This window comes from Cherax quadricarinatus, chromosome 28 (assembly GCF_038502225.1).
Source record: "Cherax quadricarinatus isolate ZL_2023a chromosome 28, ASM3850222v1, whole genome shotgun sequence".
Taxonomy (NCBI): Eukaryota; Metazoa; Arthropoda; class Malacostraca; order Decapoda; family Parastacidae; genus Cherax; species Cherax quadricarinatus.
The window spans coordinates 1,031,348-1,053,692 of NC_091319.1; the positions used below are offsets into that span (position 1 = coordinate 1,031,348).

The following is a 22,345-nucleotide window of genomic DNA, read 5'->3' on the forward strand; positions in this document are numbered from 1 at the left end:
TATATATATATTATACGTATATCCATTGCTGTGCCTCTACTACACCATGAATATTTAGCTATATCTCCTAGTGTATAAGTAGTTCAATTCCATTGTAATTTGCGGTGAACATATACAAACTGGGAAAGATCAGGTGGAGACCCAACCGAAGTTAACGACTATAGATGACTTTTTAACTTGCCGATATTGACTAAAATCCTTGGAAAGATTAACAAATAACCTGTACACAGGAGAACGAAACTTATTGCTACGTTTCGGTCCAGTCGCGGTGTTGTACCTTTTTATTCATTGAAAAGATAATGTGCCAACTATTATATGAATTTAATACTAAGTAAAATATTCTTAACCCTCGGCCAGTTTGGCTTCAGGTCAGGAAAGAAATACTAGATTCTGTTTATTCAACTCTAGAAAATAATGAACATCCATTGTACCATTTTATTGATCTAAGAAAATCTTCTGACGATATTAACCATAATATCTTGCTGCTGAGACAAGAACATTATGGAGTCACAGGTCTTGCGACTCCATATTAAAGTCCCATCTTACTGACAGACGTCAGTCTGTGTAGTTTTAAAAATAGGTTAGATAAATACATGAGTGGGTGTGGGTGGGTGTGAGTTGGACCTGATTAGCTTGTACTACTAGGTCAGTTGCCGTGTTCCTTGGGTGAATGTGACCTGACCTGACTAGGTTGGGGCATTGGCTTAAGCCGGTAGGAGACTTGGACCTGCCTCGCATGGGCCAGTAGGCCTGCTGCAGTGTTCCTTCTTTCTTATGTTCTTCTTATCAATAATACTACGTCATCTAGTCACACTATCAACAAGGGGTGCAGCAGGGTACCTGCTCTCAATATTCACAAGACCTTCTTTATGTTGTTTGGGAATAAATCTTAAAATACTCAGTTTAGCGTTAAAATCAATAATTTTCACCTATTAAGATAAGACGAGGAAAAAATCTTAGATATACCGTCTGAGTGCCACCCGAAATTCAACATTCATGAGCAATACATGTATTGTTGTTTGTTTATTCATCAGGAAGAAAAATCGCCGAGGTTGTCGCTCAGACTCAGTGATCTCTCTTAGTCTATCATTTATTGTTATTTTATCCACTATGAGTGTTTCAACACTGAATCTCACCGTCAAGTTTACCTTTACAGACTACAGTGTTACCAGCTTGGCTGCTGTGGGCTCGTCACCTGATGAATGTAAAGTATCGTTGGTAGAAGACCCGGTGCTCCATGCTCATCCAGGATCTCCCCTCGAGGCTCCTCTCTTGGTTCCTCTGGACGATGAGTTCCTCCAGGTTCCAGCGCCTCCCAAGAAGTTCCTGGACAAGACCACCTCAAGTAAGAACACCTTAAACTTCTCAGTACGAATATAAACCGGATCTGATCATTGCACACTTGTGTCACAAGTAACGTTATCAGATGTGTTTTTATGTAGTGCTTTAAACCCGCATGGAGTGGTGTAGGCTCCACCCTCCCTCCGCTCGTCACCAGACAGACAAGCTCCCTACCTGTACTTGTTTATTATAGCCTTACATATATTATACGTCATTCTTGGTACTCTTACTATTTAATGCAATTTTTTCTCCGTGGAAATAAAGAAGAGAGCGAAGGTCCGCTGTTAGGTGTAGAGGAGCCGCCGCGCATGCGCACTCGCCGCCTCGCAAAACAAGTACGTGACGCAATGCGTTGTCGTCGTCTTTAAATACGACAACACATTATATGTACATATGTATACATACATATATATATATATATATATATATATATATATATATATATATATATATATATATATATATATATATATATGTATGATTTTTCTGTTCGATTTTTATGAATGCGTTTTTGTGCTTTTGGCTTCACTGTGCAAGATCATTAAATTATAATGGGCCGAATTTTTCACCACAATTCAATTTTCCATCTCCACTGAATCTCTCTTATGCTGGTCACTGAGTTATATGTTAACTTTGTTATGAAATTGTACTTGTTCTTTAAACTAAAACAGTTGAGTCTCAGGCTACTGACTTGAATATATTAAACATTATCATGCCTACTGTACTGGTGATTGTTATTGTTACTAACAACTGCTTTTATCATTGTCATTATTATTAGCAACAAGATATTGTGTATTGAAGTATTCTTGACTGGTGGTGTAGACAGGGGCGGAACTACTGTACAGCTACTGAAGCTTAAGCTTCAGGGCCTCTAATCCCGAAGGGGCTTCAGAAGCCACTTTAGTGAACATTGATTAAAAATTTTGGGTTTACTGTATGAGAAGGGTTTGCTAAGTGGCCCCCATGACAGGTCAAGCTTCAGGGCTACAAAAATGTAGGTCCTCTGAGTGTAGGTTAGGTTAGGTACAATTCGTCAGGAAACAGGACAGTATCTCCTAACGCGGGTCTTAGTCAGATGATGACCCGCCGTTGGAGTTTTTGGTCATCTGGCTTAGGCCTTCAGCTGGCTTACCGGTCCTCCCCTTCAAAAATTATGATCACAGTTATAAACTGGGTGTACTCGTATTTTTCAGCCTCGATGACCCTCCTATGGACGATGAGTTTTAAACTTAAGAAACTGACTACGTCTGGAAACCTTTCACTCAACAGTGATTACTTCTGGAGTTGCTCTACTCAGTGGCATTGTTGGCCTGTGTAAGACTTCCAGCATTTCTATGCACAGGATGCGACCCCACAACAATACGCGAAATCCAGGTACCCATTTTTCCCGCTAGTTACGACCGTGGACGTAAGGAAACACGCTCATTTGCTTCTCCAGGCCAGGAAATCGAACTGCGGTTATAGCGCACTCATCTCACACACTAAGATTTGCAGTTCGATCCCCGCTACGGGTAGAAACACTGGGGACGTGTTTCCTTAAGACACCTGCTCTCTCTGTTCACCTAGCAGTAAACAGGTACCTGGGTGTTAGCCGACTGATGTGGGTCGCATCCCGGGGACAAAATTAACCTAATTTGCCCAAATTGCTCTATATACTTTCTATATAGTATGCAACTGATGCAATCTAGGTCTGTATAAGATGTATCAAGTGCTTGTATAAATAGAGATTATTATTATTTGTTGTCCGCCGGATGCTGTGACCTCTGAGCTGCGGATTACTGGTGGTGATAATGTTACTATCAGTCTTGACACTTATGACAGTTTCCACTCTTCTAATATATGGCAATAAATGTTTGTGTCAGTAATGACAACATCTAACTATTCCACTTGAAATAAGACAAAACAAAATACCATATATGGTTACCTAGGTATCCCCCCAGAAGGGAATACATCAAGTGGGTTTCAGATTTATTCCTTCCTTCAATGTTTCTGTGTGATAACTTGAAAATACCTGCAGAACAAATCACATGGGGATGGAAATCTTTAGCTCTAGATCTTTCGCACTCTCGTGCGTCGTCAGGAGCTATGGAATGTGGCAAAACAGCAACAGATAGAAGGGGGAATTCTCTGAGTTATACCTCAATGGCAACCATGGGTTATCATTGAGGTACAGCTGCTAGACGATGATATACAGCTACTAAACGTTGAGGCACAGTTATTAGACATTGAGGTGCAGCTAACAGCCTGAGGTACAGCTACTAGGCACTGAGGTACAGCTACTAGGCACTGAGGTACAGCTACTAGGCACTGATATAAAGGGGGCTGTGGTTACGGAATGTAAGTTAAGTTTATTTAGGCACAGTTACACAATTTTTAGGTAATCACATATGCCTTACATAACAACATATGTAAAACACCTAGCATAACCCCAAAGAAAAATGATTGAAGCCTGGCCACTTGCTGTAGGTTGTTTTAACTTCCCTTAGTACCATACTGGCTTTCGTTCTCAACACTGACAAAATTTGCTGCAAGATATTCTGGACTGTGGACAATTTTGAAAGTATGACTGAGCTTCAACTTTACATGTCATATTACGCATTTCCAGTTGTTGTAATTCATCCTGGCTTACTGGTCTCTTACACCCAAACCTAGGATGAATCTTAACATCTTATACTAAGTAATTTGTAGTCCGTTTTTCAGTGTTTTCATTAAAGCAGTGTACCATGAGGAACAGGCGAGATCTACGTGAATTTGTAGTCGAGATAGACATGGTCTGACCTTTCTGTGTGCCTTTATGTAGAGGAACTTTTATCTGGCATTTCTTACACTACGTTTTCACTATCAGTTCTGCTCACAGGGTATTCCCATATATTTAACTGAAGGTGCAGTTATGATGGATTCCTTGTGAGACAGCACATTAAACGAGGAAGGAACACTTTTCTATCGCCCGGCAACCGAAATTCATCTCGTGTCACAATTTTTGCTTCTTGTTCCTTTTTCACTTTTTCACTTTACTAAATACTGACCCTCTAGTTATACTGCTGACGAGATCTGTATTAAACTGTGTGACTGTTTATTGTGGGTGACTAGTTACTGAATTTTGAGTCAACACGTCATGTCTCTGGTGTAAAAGTTTGAGTCTTTGGGTATGTTGATGAGTGTACCTTTGTGTCTGCGGTAGATAACTGATATCACTGCATAAGGTGAACGCTTTCCCGTGCCTGTTTCAAATTTTGGTTCGCCAATTTAATAGTTTAATGCGAGTTTTGATGCCTTATTACATTTTTTACCAGCCCTTTATGCGAGGGGCTTAGACATCCAGCGTGTCTGAGTGTGTTAGGAGTGGAGGCAAATGGTTTTTATGACTTAGACGTGCTGTTGGAGTGTGAGCAAGGTAACATTTATGAAAGGATTCAGGGAAAACGATTAGCTGGATATAAGTCCTGAAGGTACGAAGTACAGTGCCAATACTCTGAACGAGGGGTGGGGATATATGCAGTTTTAACTGTAATATCGGCACCCTTGGAATAGACAGTGATGAAGTGAGTGATGGTGAAAGTGTTTCTTCTTTTTTGGGGTGACCCCTGCCTCGGTGGGAGATGGTTGGTTTGTTGAAAAAAAAATGGCTAAATTTTGTTAACTAGTGTTTAACCTAATCTTACCTAGGCTACCTTAATCTAGCCTAGCCTAGCCTAGCCTAGCCTAACTTAACCAAAACTAGCCTGGCTTAGCTTGCCCTAGTTCAACTTAGCGTAACTTAACCCAAATAGCTTTCGCAAAGAAATTTGGCTAGGCAGAAAAAAAATAAAAAAAATAACGTAGCTGTGCAGGGAGACAGGTTGATGCTGCGACTGATGTGATGCTACTGATCCAATGGCTTCAGGTGAGCTTTGGTAAATAATTATTATTGTATTTATGGGAAAATTCATAAACCCGTATGGGTTATACAATGACTGAGGAATGGAAGAGGTGTTCAATCCAAGGAAGGGGATGGTGCATCAAGGAACATCGCTTGCAACTTGTGCTATGCTACAAGTTCTGATCATGGAAGTTAATTAAAATATTCCTGTTCTTCATGCTAGTTGTAGGCTTTAAATTTTATATTCTTTTAACTGAGTAAGAGTGTATTTAGGCAAATCCATGAGCTATGTTTTTGCTACAGGTTCTGATGTTTTTGTGTGTGTCAGTAAGCCATATACCACAGTTGGGAATGACTTTGACATGGCCAAATGCCCTGGCCTCGCACATCCACCACGACAACACTACCATCTACGGCTCCAGTCTTCATCTCCACGACTGGCAGATGGATATGATGGGTGAGTGAGGCACCTCTCTGAGTGGAAGGGTGACATGTGGGTAAGTGGGCAAGTGGAGCGGTAAGTGGACATGGCGAGGGGAGGTAGACAAAGTCATCCTGGAATGCTTTATTCCCTGGCTAGAGAGATCGATCTTCTTGCTCATTAAGTATTTGTTTAAACATTTTTAAATTGCCTTGTGGTTTAGGGGAGGGTGCGTACGTTGTGCGCTCGAATAACACTTGTAAGTATATTTTGTTAATGTGTTAGTGTCTTGTCGCTTATTAAGGTATTAGGAAACACAATGTAAAGTCATGGGAGAGTATAAACATCACTGATAGTGAGCCAATTTAAAATCTGATCACTTTAAAATTGACAGCTAATTTTATCGTTATTGAATATCTACAACACTACTTGGATCATTTAGCGGTTGTGGTTAATGTAAACTGGACGCAATGGCTGTGAAACAAAATCATATTGCGGTAAGGATGCTTGAGTGACTTCAAGGTAGCCCTGTGTCCTAGATCTTGATGGCTTGTTTGCAGGATCCCTTTTACCCTATGATGAGGAGGTGGGGTGAACTGTGGACCACGACACAAGAGTTGGATATAGTGTATCCGACAGTAGTGGGTGATGCCGATATTACGACTGTCATGATTGGAGAGTCTTCTCGTTTGCATGTATTGGGAGGTTATGATGGGTATCAACAGAGAAGCAATGCCTGTGAGTGGGATGAAGTTAAGGGCATTGGGACTAGGGTTATGGGACAAGGTATGAGTGGGGTTGTTGTTTTGTGAAGAGAGCAGATGAAACTTTGAAGGTATGTGGGATACATTATATGTGGAACAAGGGGCGTGACTGAAGAGCGAATTCGCAGAATGTTATGGAGGGACCATGCAGTCGACTGAAGAGTCAGAGGCCATGGCATCTTACAATCTCACAAAGGGAAAATTGGTATCTGTCTGGTCTATATAGTAAGGCATTTTACGTAGCTAACGTTTATCTGAAGGGAAAGGGGGTTGTGATGAAGACTCAGGCGGAAAATTTTAGATTTGTGTGGCGACAAGATTTATATGGTTTCGGAGGTGGTGCCTTCGTATGCTAGGAAGGGAAGGGGGAGAGGGTAATATGGGTTATCTGAACCCTCATCGGAGAGTGCTGCACACTTACACGAGTGGCTTGGAATCTGTAGGGATGTCGAATGTAGCGACAAAAGCAGCTGCTGACATTATGGTTGAGTAAGTGGCAATCATGTGAAAATTTAAGGGAGGTGTATCGTAGAGAGGAAGTGAGGGGAAAAAAAAGATTTCGGCTACGACATTTTTGAAAAAAAAAAATTTTTATGTTTTATCGAGAGCATATCTTGTACAGACATAATACATACATATATATATATATATATATATATATATATATATATATATATATATATATATATATATATATATATATATATATATATATATATAGTATAACACTGTTGAGAACACTAAGTATATGCATAAATTATCACACACACACACGTTGTTGGACATAGGAGAAGAAACCCGTCACAGGCAAAGCAAAAAAGACAGACCATCAAGCACACTATACATCACTCAAGTCACCTATCAGTATATATAAGAAAAACACTTGAAAATTATCACGTCTCACTTCTACATAAGTGTAACTTACAACTGACAAAAGAAAGCAAACATACTCATGTAGGTGTAAGTACAAAAATTCACACATATATATAATTGTAAAAGAAACGCACATTCCTAATAAAAAAAAAAATTTCTTGGGAGTAAGTTATACAGAAGTATGTGTATCCGCCTGAGGTACACACCTCCGCCTGAGGTACACACACCTCCGCCTGAGGTACACACACCTCCGCCTGAGGTACACACACCTCCGCCTGAGGTACACACACCTCCGCCTGAGGTACACAGACCTCCGCCTGAGGTACACAGACCTCCGCCTGAGGTACACACACATCTCCGCCTGAGGTACACACACACCTCCGCCTGAGGTACACAGACCTCCGCCTGAGGTACACACACATCTCCGCCTGAGGTACACACACACCTCCGCCTGAGGTACACACACACCTCCGCCTGAGGTACACACACCTCCGCCTGAGGTACACACACCTCCGCCAAATACACTGGCCACAATTACTAAATTATCATATTGTTGTACACATACATTGATATATCATCATGTACAGTAAAGGCCGTCAACAAAATCAAGTTCACATCACAGGCTTCCATAACCTAATACGAACACATAAATAAAAACTACTCTATCACAACCTATTCACTGCACAAAAGTCAATGTGCAAAACAAAGGTGTATACAAGAGACACTATCAAGTTGCAAATTCAGTCTGTCCGACACTCCTTACCCCCCCCCCCCCCATTTGGGCAACCGCCCACTTTCTCTCGTCATTACACATGACCCTGTCACACAGTCTTCTAGCCGTACATGAGCATATAACCTGTCACAGCTCGACAGTATCACCATTACTACGAACCTCATCCAAGCATCCTTACAGCATACACGCGTACATTACCTCTAAAAAATTTATACCTCCATCCTCTAATATAGGTGTGATGATAATTTATTTTTGAGAACTACGGCTCCCAACAGTGTGGTGGATGGTAGGGCGTACGAGAACAAAATCCCTTAAAATATATATACCAATGAAACATTACAACTGAGGAATCCTGATATGTTTGCAGGGAAGTAACATATAGACTAAAGTGCGTCCTGCGTGTCGTATATGACCGCATTGTTGAGTATTATTTTATTATGTATTACGCCACATGTTGGAAGGTGTGTACTCACCTGTGTGTGTGTGTGTGTGTGTGTGTGTGTAATCACCTAGTTGAGGTTGCGGGGGTGTGTGTGTGTGTGTGTGTGTGTGTGTAATGTTCATGGTGTAGCGGGTGTGGATTATCTAATATTTGGAAATAAATGGTATAAAATACCGACACAATGGAAATATAAACACAAATGCAGTATAATGTGATCCTTTATTGACAACGTTTCACCCACACAGTGGGCTTTTTCAAGTCACACACGGATCTACCTGGGGTTGGAAGGTACGAGAGTATTTATAGTCAGAATGTTGAGGTCAGGTGGAGAACGCTGCATCTGATGATCTACCGGGTGAGGTTATAGAGTCTTGGGTAGCTTGGCAGGGGTATTGGACAAGTTGTAGACCTTCTGCAGTGTTCTATGTTCTTATGTGGGATAGCGATGAAGAAGCTGATAAAGGAGGTGGTGTTGTTATCAAGAACACTGACGATTACAGGAACAAAATGCTCAATCTACTTAATGACCCAGATACCTACAAACCTCTCACAACTAACCAAGTGGACAACCTTACTAAAACTTTTCTTCAAAGGACTCGCCGCATTCTGAGGGGCTCAGAACAAGGGAAGAAACTTCTGCACACCATGCCCAGCAACCCCAGACCTGCCAGAATGTACGGCCTGCCAAAGACTCACAAGCCTGGTATCCCACTGAGGCCCATATCCTCGGGAATAGGCAGTGCTCCCCACCAGCTCTCAGGAATTCTCGCCAAACACCTCTCTAAACTCTTGGGCACTATCAGTCCAGCACATCTCAAACACTCGGGTGATCTCAATCGCATTCGCAACATCAACATCAGGAACAAGAAACTTTTCAGCCTTGACGTGACTTCCCTATTCACCAAAGTACCTACTACACAAGCCATCGATCTCTTGCGCAGGAAAATTGACGATTCACTTGATCTTCCCATTCCAGCCAGCGATTTCATCGACCTTGTTGAACTATGTGTTGGCTTTACGTGTTTCTCCTTCGAAAATCACCTCTTTCAGCAGACTTTTGGACTACCCATGGGTTCGCCACTCAGTGCAGTCCTGGCGAACTTATACATGGAACATCTAGAAGCCGAACGTTTCTCCATTATTCCTTCGTCTGTCACCTGGCTCCGTTATGTTGACGACATTCTCCTCATAACTCCTAAACGCTTCAACGTTTAAGCTCTCCAAGACAAGCTCAACCAGGTCGAGCCTTCAATCCAGTTCACACTTGAAGAAGAAGTCGACAACACTCTTCCTTTCCTTGATGTTCTGCTCTGCAAAGCTGACCACGAACTTCGTTTTAAAGTCTATCGAAAACCCACCAACCAAAATGATCTTCTCCACTTCTGCTCTCACCACGACACCAAAACCAAACGTGGTGTGATTATAGGCTTCTTCCTACGTGCACTCAGAATCTGCAGCAATGAGTTCCTTGAGGAAGAATGCACTATAATTGAACAAGTATTTTCTAAACTCCACTATCCTCGTCACTTCATCAGAGACTGCAGACGGCGGGCATTAAACATCTTCAACACACCCAGAGAAGACACTGCCGAGAAGAGATACATAGTCCTCCCCAACAACTCCATTGCCAAACATGTTTCCAACATATTTGCCAAAACATCATTCCAAGTATCTACCTCCACAACCACGACCATCAAGGACATCACCAGTAGTAGACAGGACAAGCCTCCATCCTCTGCAGGGGTATACATAATCCCTTGTAATGACTGCAACAAATTATATGTGGGCGAAACATCAAGAGACCTCCAAACACGCATTTCAGAACACCAATATGCAAGCAGGACTGACGATACAAGGAATGCCTGTGTACAACATCGCAATTCACACAACCATTTAATTAACTACAGAAACTCAAGACTTATAGCCACAGAAGACAACACTCAATACCGAAGAATCCTGGAATCATCGCTTATCTCTATAACCAACAATTTCTACCAACAACGGCTTCTATAACATAGCTGAACCACTCGCCAAGAAACTTCTTCATCGCTATCCCACATAAGAACATAGAACACTGCAGAAGGTCTACAACTTGTCCAATACCCCTGCCAAGCTACCCAAGACTCTATAACCCCACCCGGTAGATCATCAGATGCAGCGTTCTCCACCTGACCTCAACATTCTGACTATAAATACTCTCGTACCTTCCAACCCCAGGTAGATCTGTGTGTGACTTGAAAAAGCCCACTGTGTGGGTGAAACGTTGTCAATAAAGGATCACATTATACTGCATTTGTGTTTATATTTCCATCTAATATTTGGGTTGTTTATTGTTCGAATGGTTCCATTTGGTATTTATGGTAAATTGTGAGATGTAATAATACAACTTATGTGATTATTTCTGAGGAATATGTATTAAATATTTTTCAACAAAATATAAAAACAAATTTAATACCTATCTGTCTAAATATTGGGAATCTGTAATTATTATTTATGAATTGTGTTTAATAAATATTGTCACTGTCTGTTAAATAGCTATTTTCTTAAAGGAAAGAGTAATTACATTGCAATGCGCAAGGCAATTGTGCTTTGTTTTGAAAATGGATGGAGTGTGGGAGTGCGAGGGCCAGTAGCTCAGTGTCTCTCTCATCATGGGGAAGGAAGGTAGTGCTGATCTGCTTCTCTTCCCAGGCCGGGCATTGCTGTAAATTTAGGTACAGGCAGGGGTGGACCTGCTATGAAGCTTAGACTTCAGGGTCCCTAATCCCGGAGGGCCCCCAAAAGCGACTTTAGTCTACATTGCCTAAAAATTTTGAAGGGGCTTTTAAAAACTAATAGTGTAATTCAATACAATATAATAGTTAAAAAATAAAAGGTTATTAAATTTAGTATCATGTAGGCTAGTTGTTGCTGGTTGCGAAGGCCCCCCCCCCATAACAGTTAGAGCTTCAGGGCCCCAAAAATGTTGGCCCACCACTGGGTACGGTTACACACAAGTAAAATTATCATACCTAGTAGCATATGTGTAAATTGTCTACTATAACCCCTAAAAAAGGTTAGTGACTTATTTCCATTGGGTTTTATTGTATTTACGCCGAGTGGTGCAGTATGACCCTTGTGGGCTTAGCGCTTAGTCTTGAGAGTAACAGTAATACACTGAGAGGTGCATGTCTCAGTATATTAACAATGATTTTGCTGCGATCCCTATTCAAGAAATTGGTGTTTTTGACTGATAAATGTTGCATGCAGTGTTAACGACCGTTTGGGTAGTCGAAAGGCTTTATACTCAGTCACTGGGGAGTGAATAGTAAAGTAAACCGAAGGTGCCATAGATATAATTAGGAAGGGAGGGATTCCCGTAATGTGGCGTTTTGGCGAGAACCTGAAAGTAATGACTGTCCAGGGCAATTGTTTTTAATTGTCAGCTGAACAAACACTAGTTCTATTGCAGCACCATTTGTTAACAAGTGCAACCACTTCTACGATAGTGGTGTCGTGTACGGTATGCCAAAAATGGTGTTCATTGATCTAGGACAGGACTATGAATTAGTTCAGTGGAGAGAGATGTTGCCATGGTGTATTGAGCTTTAAACTGAATTTTTTTTTTATTTTATTTAAAACCAATACAGTATACATAAAAATAAAAATAAAAGGAAACAATATGGATCTCAATCCTGAAGGTTCGGCCATTGACGTAAGAAACCCAACACAAATGAACTAACAAATGGATTGCACCTATATACTCGCAAGATATAGCTGTATAACATACAACAATAACTTACGGCAAGAACATAGCTACAAATAAACACAGTAACAGGGTCATGAACTGACATATATAAACATTCAATGACTCAAAACCTAACTTACATATAAATTTTACATATAACATGACATATGACAGACTCATTGCAATTGAAAAGAATATATACGAGAAAATGTAACAATTACTTCCAGCCTTCTCATTAATCAAACCAAAACCTAACATCATAATCCTGCTAGAACATCTACATACTTATCCCTAACATTACAGATTTACATATACCAAAATACAAATAAACATACAAAGAAAACAGCTTAGATCTCAAAACCGACTCATTACAGTTACAATAAACCCGTATACAAAAATCTCAGACACAAAAGGAATGCGTCTATAAACTGGCTAGATATATCTGTATACCATACAGCCAAAACTTACGTCAAGAACATTGCCATGAAAAACCAATATCAGGGTGCTGACAGTCTATAAGTACATCTTAACATGCAAAAACCTAGAACATAACATGAACTAAAAAAAACTTCATATGGCAAAGAACAATACCGTTGTATAATGCTATACAAAGTACATTGAAATGACAATTGAAACAAAGTAACGAAGAGGGAACATACAACAAGCATGTGTTGAATACATATAAACCTACACATCACATACACCACAGTACTATTTTTGTATAACAATACTGTGTACATAGATAACAACATAATAATACGACTTAAGACTACTATGTACATAGAATAGTGTATAGTCCATGACAAAAAAACTGGCCAGCTCCACAGGTGCTAGCACCCTTGGTCCATACATTATTCACTCACGCATCACTCATCCAACACACGCAAACATTTGTTGTCATCCATTACCAGGGAGGCGACCCTGTTTTCACCCATGACTTCCCTGCCCCAGCAACACTTTCCAATCGTACCCTCCCCTCCCTCGTATATTACAAGTCTAATAAAACCTGTATCGTAAGTTGCCTATATCCTTCTGAAAAATCCCTCACCCACCTCCTCCCATAAATTTCTTTATTTCTACATACCGTTTTATAGAACGTTACTGTTAACACCCTCCTCTTCACCTCACTGACCTGTTTCCCCCGCAATCCCCACACTATATATATATAATCTGCCATAATGTACCCCACAGCTCTGATTACACTTTCCTCCCAACCCCCCACGTCGAGACTTAATGCTCTCGATACAGAAATTCCTTGACCTCCTATCCTATATATCACCCTATTTAACCACCCCTTGACACTCAGTCCGTCACAAAAATATACTACATGAAAAGCCGACTCCTCCCCACCACATATCCCGCACCCCCCCCCCCCCCCCGTCAACGACCCGTCTATCCCGTAGAACCACACCCGATGGTAAAATGCCGTGCAGAAAACGATACATTACATCCCGAACACGAGGTTGCAGCCTCATCCTACTCAACCTATTCCATATACTTCCCCATGCATACATGGGGAAAATTCCCTCTACAGGCGCTACAACCCTCCCGGCTAACAATCTACACAACCTACCTATTTTGACCTTTGCCGGCTCTCGATCCCACGCCATAGCCCTCAAAACAGTTTCACACTCATGCAACTCAACTCCTGTATACATCCGTTGCAATCTGTTATGGATCCTGGCCAAACCCCCCCCCCCACCCACACTTTCCCTCATCACCTCCCTTTTAATGAAGACACATTTGACCCTCCGCTTTAAGTCCAGCAATCCCAGCCCCCCCCCCCCTTACTTACAGGTAACATTACCACGTCCCTTTTAATCCAATCACAGCTCGAACCCCACAAGAATTTAAAAACCTTCCTAAGTATGTTGGTTATTGCTGGCCCAGTTAATGGGAACACGGCTGCCACGTGCCATACTTTGCTATACAGTAAGATATTAATAACAATGGCACGCTGCACAAGGGTCAAATGATAAGGTCGCAATGCTCCCAAGCGTCCCTGAATCCTTTCTACCATCCTACTCGAGTTTTCCATGTGTGCCACAGTTAGATTGTCTGCATAAATAAGACCGCAAATTTTTAACGAATTCGCCTGCTTCCTCACAACTGCACTACCCCAATCAACCCTTCCTGCCCAAGCTCCTAACCCCATAACCATGGATTTATCTGAATTTACCCTCATACCAGTTGCCCCTGCGAACATTCGTACTACCCCATCTAATGTGTCCATTGACATCCCCTCCCTGATCAGAACAGTTGTATCATCCACATACCCAATTAAAACTGGCCAAACCCTCGCAACCTCACACCCTGGTCCCTCTATGTGACACATATGCTGCTCCATCAATCTATAAAAGGGGTCCTGTATGCAAGCAAACAATAATTGTGACATAGGACACCCCTGCCTAAGTCCCCTACCCATTACTATCTTCCCACCCAATCGACCATTAATCTGTACCCTCGCCATTGCACCTCCATACAACGCCTCAACCCAACCCACTATTTCTTCCCCAAACCCCTGACCCCTGAGGATGGCTTTCAATGCTTTCCGATCCACTCTATCGTATGCCCCTTGCCAATCGAGCGCCACCAAACCTCCCCCCCTCCCCCCCCTTTTGCCTCCACGAAATCCCTAAGTAACCCATGCCCCTCCACCATAGACCTCCCTGGCAAACCAAACTGAGTTTTTGATACTACCCGCCCCACCACACACTTGACCCGATTTCCCCAAATCTTAGCAAACAATTTGTAATCTGCGCATAACAACGAGATCGCCCGGTAATCCCGAAGCGTATGCTGCCCCTTACCCTTTGGTACCAATACAACGACAGCCGTTGCCTGCTTCTCACCCAGCTCACCTCTCTCCTTCATGCAATTTAATAACCTAACCAAAAAATGCCTCATTAATTCCCAATGCTGCTGATAAAACTCTGCCGGGAGTCCATCAATTCCCGGTGCTTTGCCCTTTCGCATTCCACTTAAAGCCCTCCATATTTCCCCCTCAGTTATTTCCCCACCCAGTGCTTCCCTATCACTGTTACGCAACTGACATACCACACTCCCACACACCTGTTCTAAAACCCCATCCTCTACCCCTTCTCGTTGCCAGTACTTCTCATACCACTTATCAGCAAACGCCCCCATTCCTTCTGTAGCTTGTATGACCTGCCCCTCCCTGTACCCTCCTATCGACTCATGAACCTCCAACCATGGTATAGTCATTGCCTGCTGTCTTTGTTTCTGCCTACGCAATACTCACGATGAAGGTCTATCGCCCCATAACACCTCTTCCACCCCCGCCTGTACCTGCACCGCTTGGAACCTCTCATCCTGCACCTTGCGCAGCCTCCCTTTAATTGCCATAATATCATCCATAGGATAAGTGCCCGCCACCGCCCCCCTCGCATAACAACCCCGTAACCTATCCTCCAAATAGTTGGCAAGCCCATATTTTAAAGAATTGATACGTTTCCCTTCCTTTACGTAATATTGCTTAATCTGTTCTTTAGCCACACCATCCCACCACATCACCACATCCTCTACCCCATTTACCTCTGCACGTAACCCCTCCCACAGCGTTGCAAATCCCTCTATCCCCTCCTCATCACCTAACACTTGTATTTAACTTCCAATAACCCCTAGATATACCTGCTAGTGACTCCCACCCCACCTCTGCTACTACCGCCCTATGATCCGAATAAGTTACTTCTATTGTACGGAAAAATGTCAACCAAACCCCTTGAGATATATACAGCCTATCCAACCTAGCCGCGTAACCCCGTCTTACAAAAGTGTGCTCTACCTCCCACGCCCCTCCTCCAACCGCATCCCACAACTGAATATCCCTCAAAAGATCTCGCAAGGCCGCCGACACGTGTCCTGCCCCTTTTGGTTCCACGTCAGCCCTCCTAATAACGCAGTTCCAGTCCCCACCTACGATGGCCATCGCAGGTAAACCACGTAAGAAGAAAACTAGTTCTTCACATACAAAATCCCTTTTTACCCTTACATCATTTTCTGATGGTGCATACACAATTACAAAAGATACCCTCTGCCCCATCCACCACCCATCCACACGCAATACTCTTCCCCCCCTCCCCCCTCACTTCTTAGCAACACAAACGGGCTCGCTTCCCTGATCAATATACCCACACCACCTTTCAGACGTACAGATGGCAGAGTCATGACCCAAAACCCTTCCACCTCGAGCACTCTTCCCTCCTTGAAATTGTGTTCTTGCAGGAACACTACATCCACCCTATATTTATACAGAAACATTCGAAACCATGCCCTCTTCACACTATTACACAGTCCATTTACGTTCACAGTCATACACCTAAGGCCTCTTTATAGTTTCCAACCCTTCCTCCTCGCTTCATTCATCCCAGGGCCTCCTGCCCCAGAGCCAGCACAAGGCTTCACACCATCAACCCCCCCCCTTTTTGCGATGCCTCTTACTGTGACTACCTCGACAGTGCTCTTCCTTCCTTCCAGACCTCTGCGCCGGCGTCAGGACATCATCTGAGTCTGACGCCGCCGCTCTCTTCCTCGTGATGCCCTCCACATCCATGTTATCTAATGAGGTTCCCTCACGATGTACCTCAACCTCCACCACGCCTCGTTCCACAGCACACGGCGACAACTCACGCTTACTAGTTGGCCCGTTAACCCTGCTATGGTTTTTATCATTACATTCCTCTACAGGCAACGCCGTGCCTCTCACCAGCTCAGGAACAACTTCCTCTGCAGGCGGCGTCAATGTCCTTAACACTTCCTGAAGCTCTTCCTCTATAGCCTGCACCTCCTCCTGCACTTGCACTTCTGTACTTTTCCCTTGCTTAGTAACAGATCCTTTTACGTCACAGCTTACCTCACATACACCAGTCTCCTCTCTGGAATCCTCCACCTCTTCACTCCACAAGCGCCCAAGCCCTTGCTTTCGCGTGGGGCTCTCAACAACAGCTATCACGCTGGTAACTGGTACTTCACCAGTTTGTGCAGGCGCCCTCCTCAGCTTCACACACGCTGCCGCCATATGGTCGTACGCCCCACATATTCTGCACGTACGTCTCTGTCCGGCATACGATACCATAACTTGCGTCCTGAAGTCCTCCAACACGACATAAGACGGTATGGGATGTCTCAGAGTCATCTTCAGGGAAAAGGTTCCCTCCAGACGGCCCATGTAAGCACCTGCCGTCCACTTGCCTTGTTGTGCCAGATGTACGGTCCCATATGCCTCAAAAACATTCCTGATGTCAGCCTCATCTGCCTCAAATGGGACATTACGAATCTTAACCCACGTAAAGTAGCGAGATATGTCGATCAATTGCACCTTCACAGCTGGAGTAGCATCAAGACTCACGTCTTGGAATCTCATCACCAAAGACTCGTATACGGACACGGAATTCAGTTTGACGAAGATTCTGTAAGCCCCATTCAGGGCTACACCATACACCTCATCGTCTTGGATTCCATAGGTCTCCCTAATGATTGTTGGGAGTAATACCTGCGTTGAAGAGGGTGAAATCGCCCCACGAAGCAGCTCAATACCAATGGTATTTACGCATCTCCTCACACTCAGCGCCATGTTGATACAAGGTAGCTCGCCTGAAAACAGCAGAGGGGTGCAGAGCACAACCGCACTCGACCGTGGTCAGGCAGCGAATGAAAATTAAGGTATGGGCGTTTGTGTGTGGGGATGGGAGGGGGGGGAGGAAGAATTTTAACACCATAGATATAGGCAGGATAAATTATCAAGATTGTGAAACTAAAAGATATCATAAGTTACCAAGGGAGTAAAACAAAACTGTTAATATCAAGTAAAGCAATGAAAACTCATTAACTGGCGATAGGTAATAAAAATAGTAGAAAGGCAAAAATGAAAAGGGTGAAGTGAAGGGGTTCTCAATCCGAGGAACTAGGCCTCTAACCTCCTTCCTCAGATCGAATCTAAATGTTTTCCATCCCCCTCCCCCCTCCTCTCCCCTTTGTGAGAAATAAATTAACTGTGGAAAATTGCATTTATCTGTATGTATCATTATGCACATAATAAATGAACATAGATAATTATTATTTATCAGTTAGACAAGTAGGAATTTGGGACACCTAGGTCACAAAAAATATCCCCCTTCGATACCTACCACTGTCATATCCACAAGTTGCTCTGGACCTATTAATTACCAATGAAAAATACATCACCAGGAATGCTGGTAAATATATAAATTTGTGGACTGTATATTAAATTAAAAATGATTAGATATAAACATATATACATAACAGAAGGAGAATATCTTAAAATCATAACACTCACCAATTTAACTGGAGATTAAGTTGTATCATACTCATAAAACCTCTGTCTATACATGAAAATAACAACTGGCCAGAGTTATAACATAACAGACTTATCTGAGGTTCCTGGAGCTGTCTTGTCCAGTCGCCTGATATCTCAAGTTATGCAGGAATGCACATCCAACAATTTCGCCTCCTATTTGAGAGGTGTCAGCCCAATTTTTAACCTCTAGAGCACGAAAATTCCTTCCCATTACACTAACGTTGTATCCAATTCAAATTAACAATGGCGACTCACCTCCCCAGCCACAGGTTTCCCATTTTCAATAACATACTTCTTTTAAAAATACAATATAGGGCATCTATTTACCTATAAATTACCGTATTTCCGGAAAATATATACAGTATTTTCCACACTGCGGCCGGCCGGAGTTCGTTGCTAAACGACTCAAATTGCTCATTTGACAATGGTGGAGGACCTGGGTACATATAGGATCTTGCATCCACACGCTGACATATTACACAAGATTTAATCACCCTTTTTACACTTTGCCGTCCTTGTGGAATCCAGAAAGTTTCCCTAATAAAATTTAAAGTATCTTGTACCCCACCATGCATTACATTTTTATGGGCATTTAGAGCAATTAAATTTGTTAGATGATGAGTTTTGGGCAGTAAAATAGGGTGTTCAACATAATCACCCAATTCAGCATTTTGTAACCTACCTCTGCACCTAATTACATTGTTCTCTAAATACAGCCCCAATTTCTCTATTATGGAACCTTTCACAATTTTTCTTTCCATCATCAATTTAATCTCATTTCCATAGATTTCTTCTTGTGCCCTCTTTATCCAATATTCAAGAGGATGTGAAAACTTATATGAAATATTCATCTTGTTTAGAAATTTAAACACCAACTTAGTTACATTGACTAGTTTGGGTAAAGAAGAATACCTATTTATATCAATCGCTAAGGGAGGACAAACTATTGGAGTGGTGGTCACAGTAATTTCAACAGGAGCAATATACGCCTTTTGTACAGGCCAATTAGCTTTATTTACCAACCAACTCGGTCCTTTAAACCATGATACAGCATTTACAAATTTAGCATAAGATAAACCTCGAGACAAGAAATCAGCTGGATTCTCCTCACCTGGTATATGATTAAATGTTAACATATGCATCTGATTAATTTCAGCGACTCTGTTTTGTACGTACACAATTTTACTGTTTCCATTACAAATCCATTGTATGGATACCTCATTATCAGACCAAATTACAGTGTCACTAATATTTATCTCCTGCAACTTATTTCTTATATAATTAGCTAATTTGACACCTACATAAATGGCTGTTAATTCCAACTGAGGTAAGGTACGTGATTTAATTGGAGACACTTTAGCCTTAGACATAAGAGAAATAACACTACTACATTGAAGGTAAGCAACTGCTCCATATGCCAATTTTGAAGCATCACAAGAAATGTGGAGTACATTTTTCCCATCTGGATTGGCCACCTGGCATGGGAACTCCAACATTGGAATTTTCTCATAATCACCAATTAATTCATCCCACCTGTTAATGAATTCCTCAGGTAAAATTTCATCCCAAGCACATTTAAGTTTCCATGCTTCCTGAATTAATAATTTCCCTCTTATAGTAAGGGGTGACACTAAAGTTAGTGGATCAAAACATTTGGAAACTTCAGCAAGCAAAACTCTCTTAGTTAATTTATTGGGCATACTGTAATTATTAGGTTTTAACATTAACAAATCTCTCTCAGTATCCCAAATTAATCGCAATACATTACTACATTTTGGCACTTCATCTCCAGGGAAATTTTTACTTATTTTGTCCTTTAATTTGGACGAATTACTATTCCATTCTCTCAGAGGCATATTTGCACTTTGCATTATTTTATTAGCCTCTCCATAAGTCATTAACAGTTTCTCTTCAGTTGACGTCACACCCACGAAATGGTCCACATAAAATTGTTTGCTCATTACTTTACCCAATGGACTTCCCATACTTTTAAGGTGTGCATTTATCGTCGCTTGAAGTAGGAATGGACTGGATGTAGCACCAAATAATACACTCCTAAAGCGAAAGGTTTTCAGAAGGCTAAGTGGGTCAATAGGATTCTCAGGCCATAAAAAGCGGGTACAATCCCAGTCAGCCTCTTGTAAACCCATTCTTAGGAAAGCTTTACTTATGTCAGCCGTAAAGGCATAGTGCTTCACACTGAAATTTAATAAGATATCTCCTAATTTTTCCGTCAATGACGGACCTGTCGTCAAACAGTCATTTAAACTAGGTACATTTTTTGTTACTCCTTCCACTACAATTAAACACAATTCTCAGAGGAGTGGTCTTAGAATCCTTCTTCACTCCGTGATGTGGCAAATAGTGACCATAAATTTTGGCTTGCTCAGGAGGTACCTCTTCTATAAATTTATTAATTAACTGCTCAGCAATTATATCATTATAGGTAGTTAACAATTCTGGTGTCTTACTCAGTTCGCAGAGCTGAGCCTTTAACTGTCCATATGCCATTCTGTAATTAGTGGGCAATTCTGGATGGTTCAGTTTCCACGGAAGTCGTACCCAGTATTGTCCAGATTCAAATTTTACATCTCTCAGGTATTGCTCCTGAGTAAAAGAATCGTCTGGACTTTCTTCATTTACATTTATTCCAATGCTGTCTTATTCCCACAATTTATGCACTGGCTCAACACCATCCTCTATGGAAGAATTATACTGGGGTACGATTTCATGAGTAAGACACGCAATTATGGTATTTGTAGTTTCCTCTAGTCATGAATTATTATTACGAGGAATCCTACCATACATTACATGGCCTCCTGCAGTCTTCAAAAGGGTGACACCACATTTCTTTATCATACCCTTTACAAAGGAGGCATAATAGTCACTACCTATCAAAATATTTATTGGGCCTACAGAATCATCACTTACACCTGAAGGTGCTAAATTTACATTATGTGAGAGTCTTTCTGTAGCTTTACTAAGTCCTACTGTAGATATTTTCTCTTGAAGTCTATCTACAATTACTGCATTAACACGTTTTTTCTCATTGCCCAACCTGACAGTTACATAAACAGTGTCATACAATTGAGCTCTTTTGTCTGAGAGAAAACCAGATAATTTTAAAGTTGTGGGATCTCCCATCTGTACTTTCATACCATCAAGACATTTACGTTTTATGAAAGTACGCCGGGATCCCTGGTCCAATAATGCATTTACAATTTTTGATTTATGCCTTTTATCATCAATTTTTACCTGTAACACAGGTAAGGCTACTTCAGCAAAACCATCATTATTAACATTAGCAGCAATTTTTACATTAGCTACTGTTGTGTCAGGATTGTCAACATTATCATTATTATCAACATTATCATATAGACCCTTACACATGACTACATGGTGTCTTCCTTTGTGACATTGATAACAGAAGTTTAATTTGGCATAACAATCCTTTACATTGTGATTACATAAACACCTGATACATCTGTCAAGTTCCTCCAATCTTTCAACTTTATCATTCCATGATTTGTGTGCATTGCAGAAGAGACAATCTCTCGTTTCTTTGATTGGTTTCTTATTACTGGGCTACTCTTAGGAGGGTACTTATTCTTCTTACCTTGTGGAGAATCATTATTTCTGATTCCTGCTACTTGATATGCACCTATGCAACTCTTTTTAGGAAATGAATTTTGATTATTAACATTGGGATAATTTTTCCCTTTGCGAAACTTGACAGATACCTCAGAGTTATTGTGTGTTGCATCTTTAAAATGAGTTAGTTGGCTGGTCTGCAACTGCACAATTAATTCTTGTAGACCTAGTCTTATTTCCTCCAGACCAAAATAACC

The 22,345-nt window shown here is 41.6% G+C and overlaps 1 protein-coding gene across 3 annotated transcripts in view; it reads left to right on the forward strand.

The window, feature by feature from the left end:
- LOC128693138 (facilitated trehalose transporter Tret1-2 homolog) overlaps nt 1-22,345 on the forward strand; it is a 68,668-nt gene that overhangs the window by 26,123 nt on the left and 20,200 nt on the right. For all 3 annotated transcript variants that reach the window (XR_011392516.1, XM_070089293.1, XM_070089294.1), the window contains exons 2-4: nt 1,157-1,345; nt 1,606-1,676; nt 5,504-5,657. Coding sequence is in view for 2 of the 3 variants with exons in the window: in XM_070089293.1 (XP_069945394.1) it covers nt 1,157-1,345; nt 1,606-1,676; nt 5,504-5,657 (414 nt within the window). In the remaining variant the exon portion in view is untranslated. The remainder of the gene's footprint in view (nt 1-1,156; nt 1,346-1,605; nt 1,677-5,503; nt 5,658-22,345) is intronic.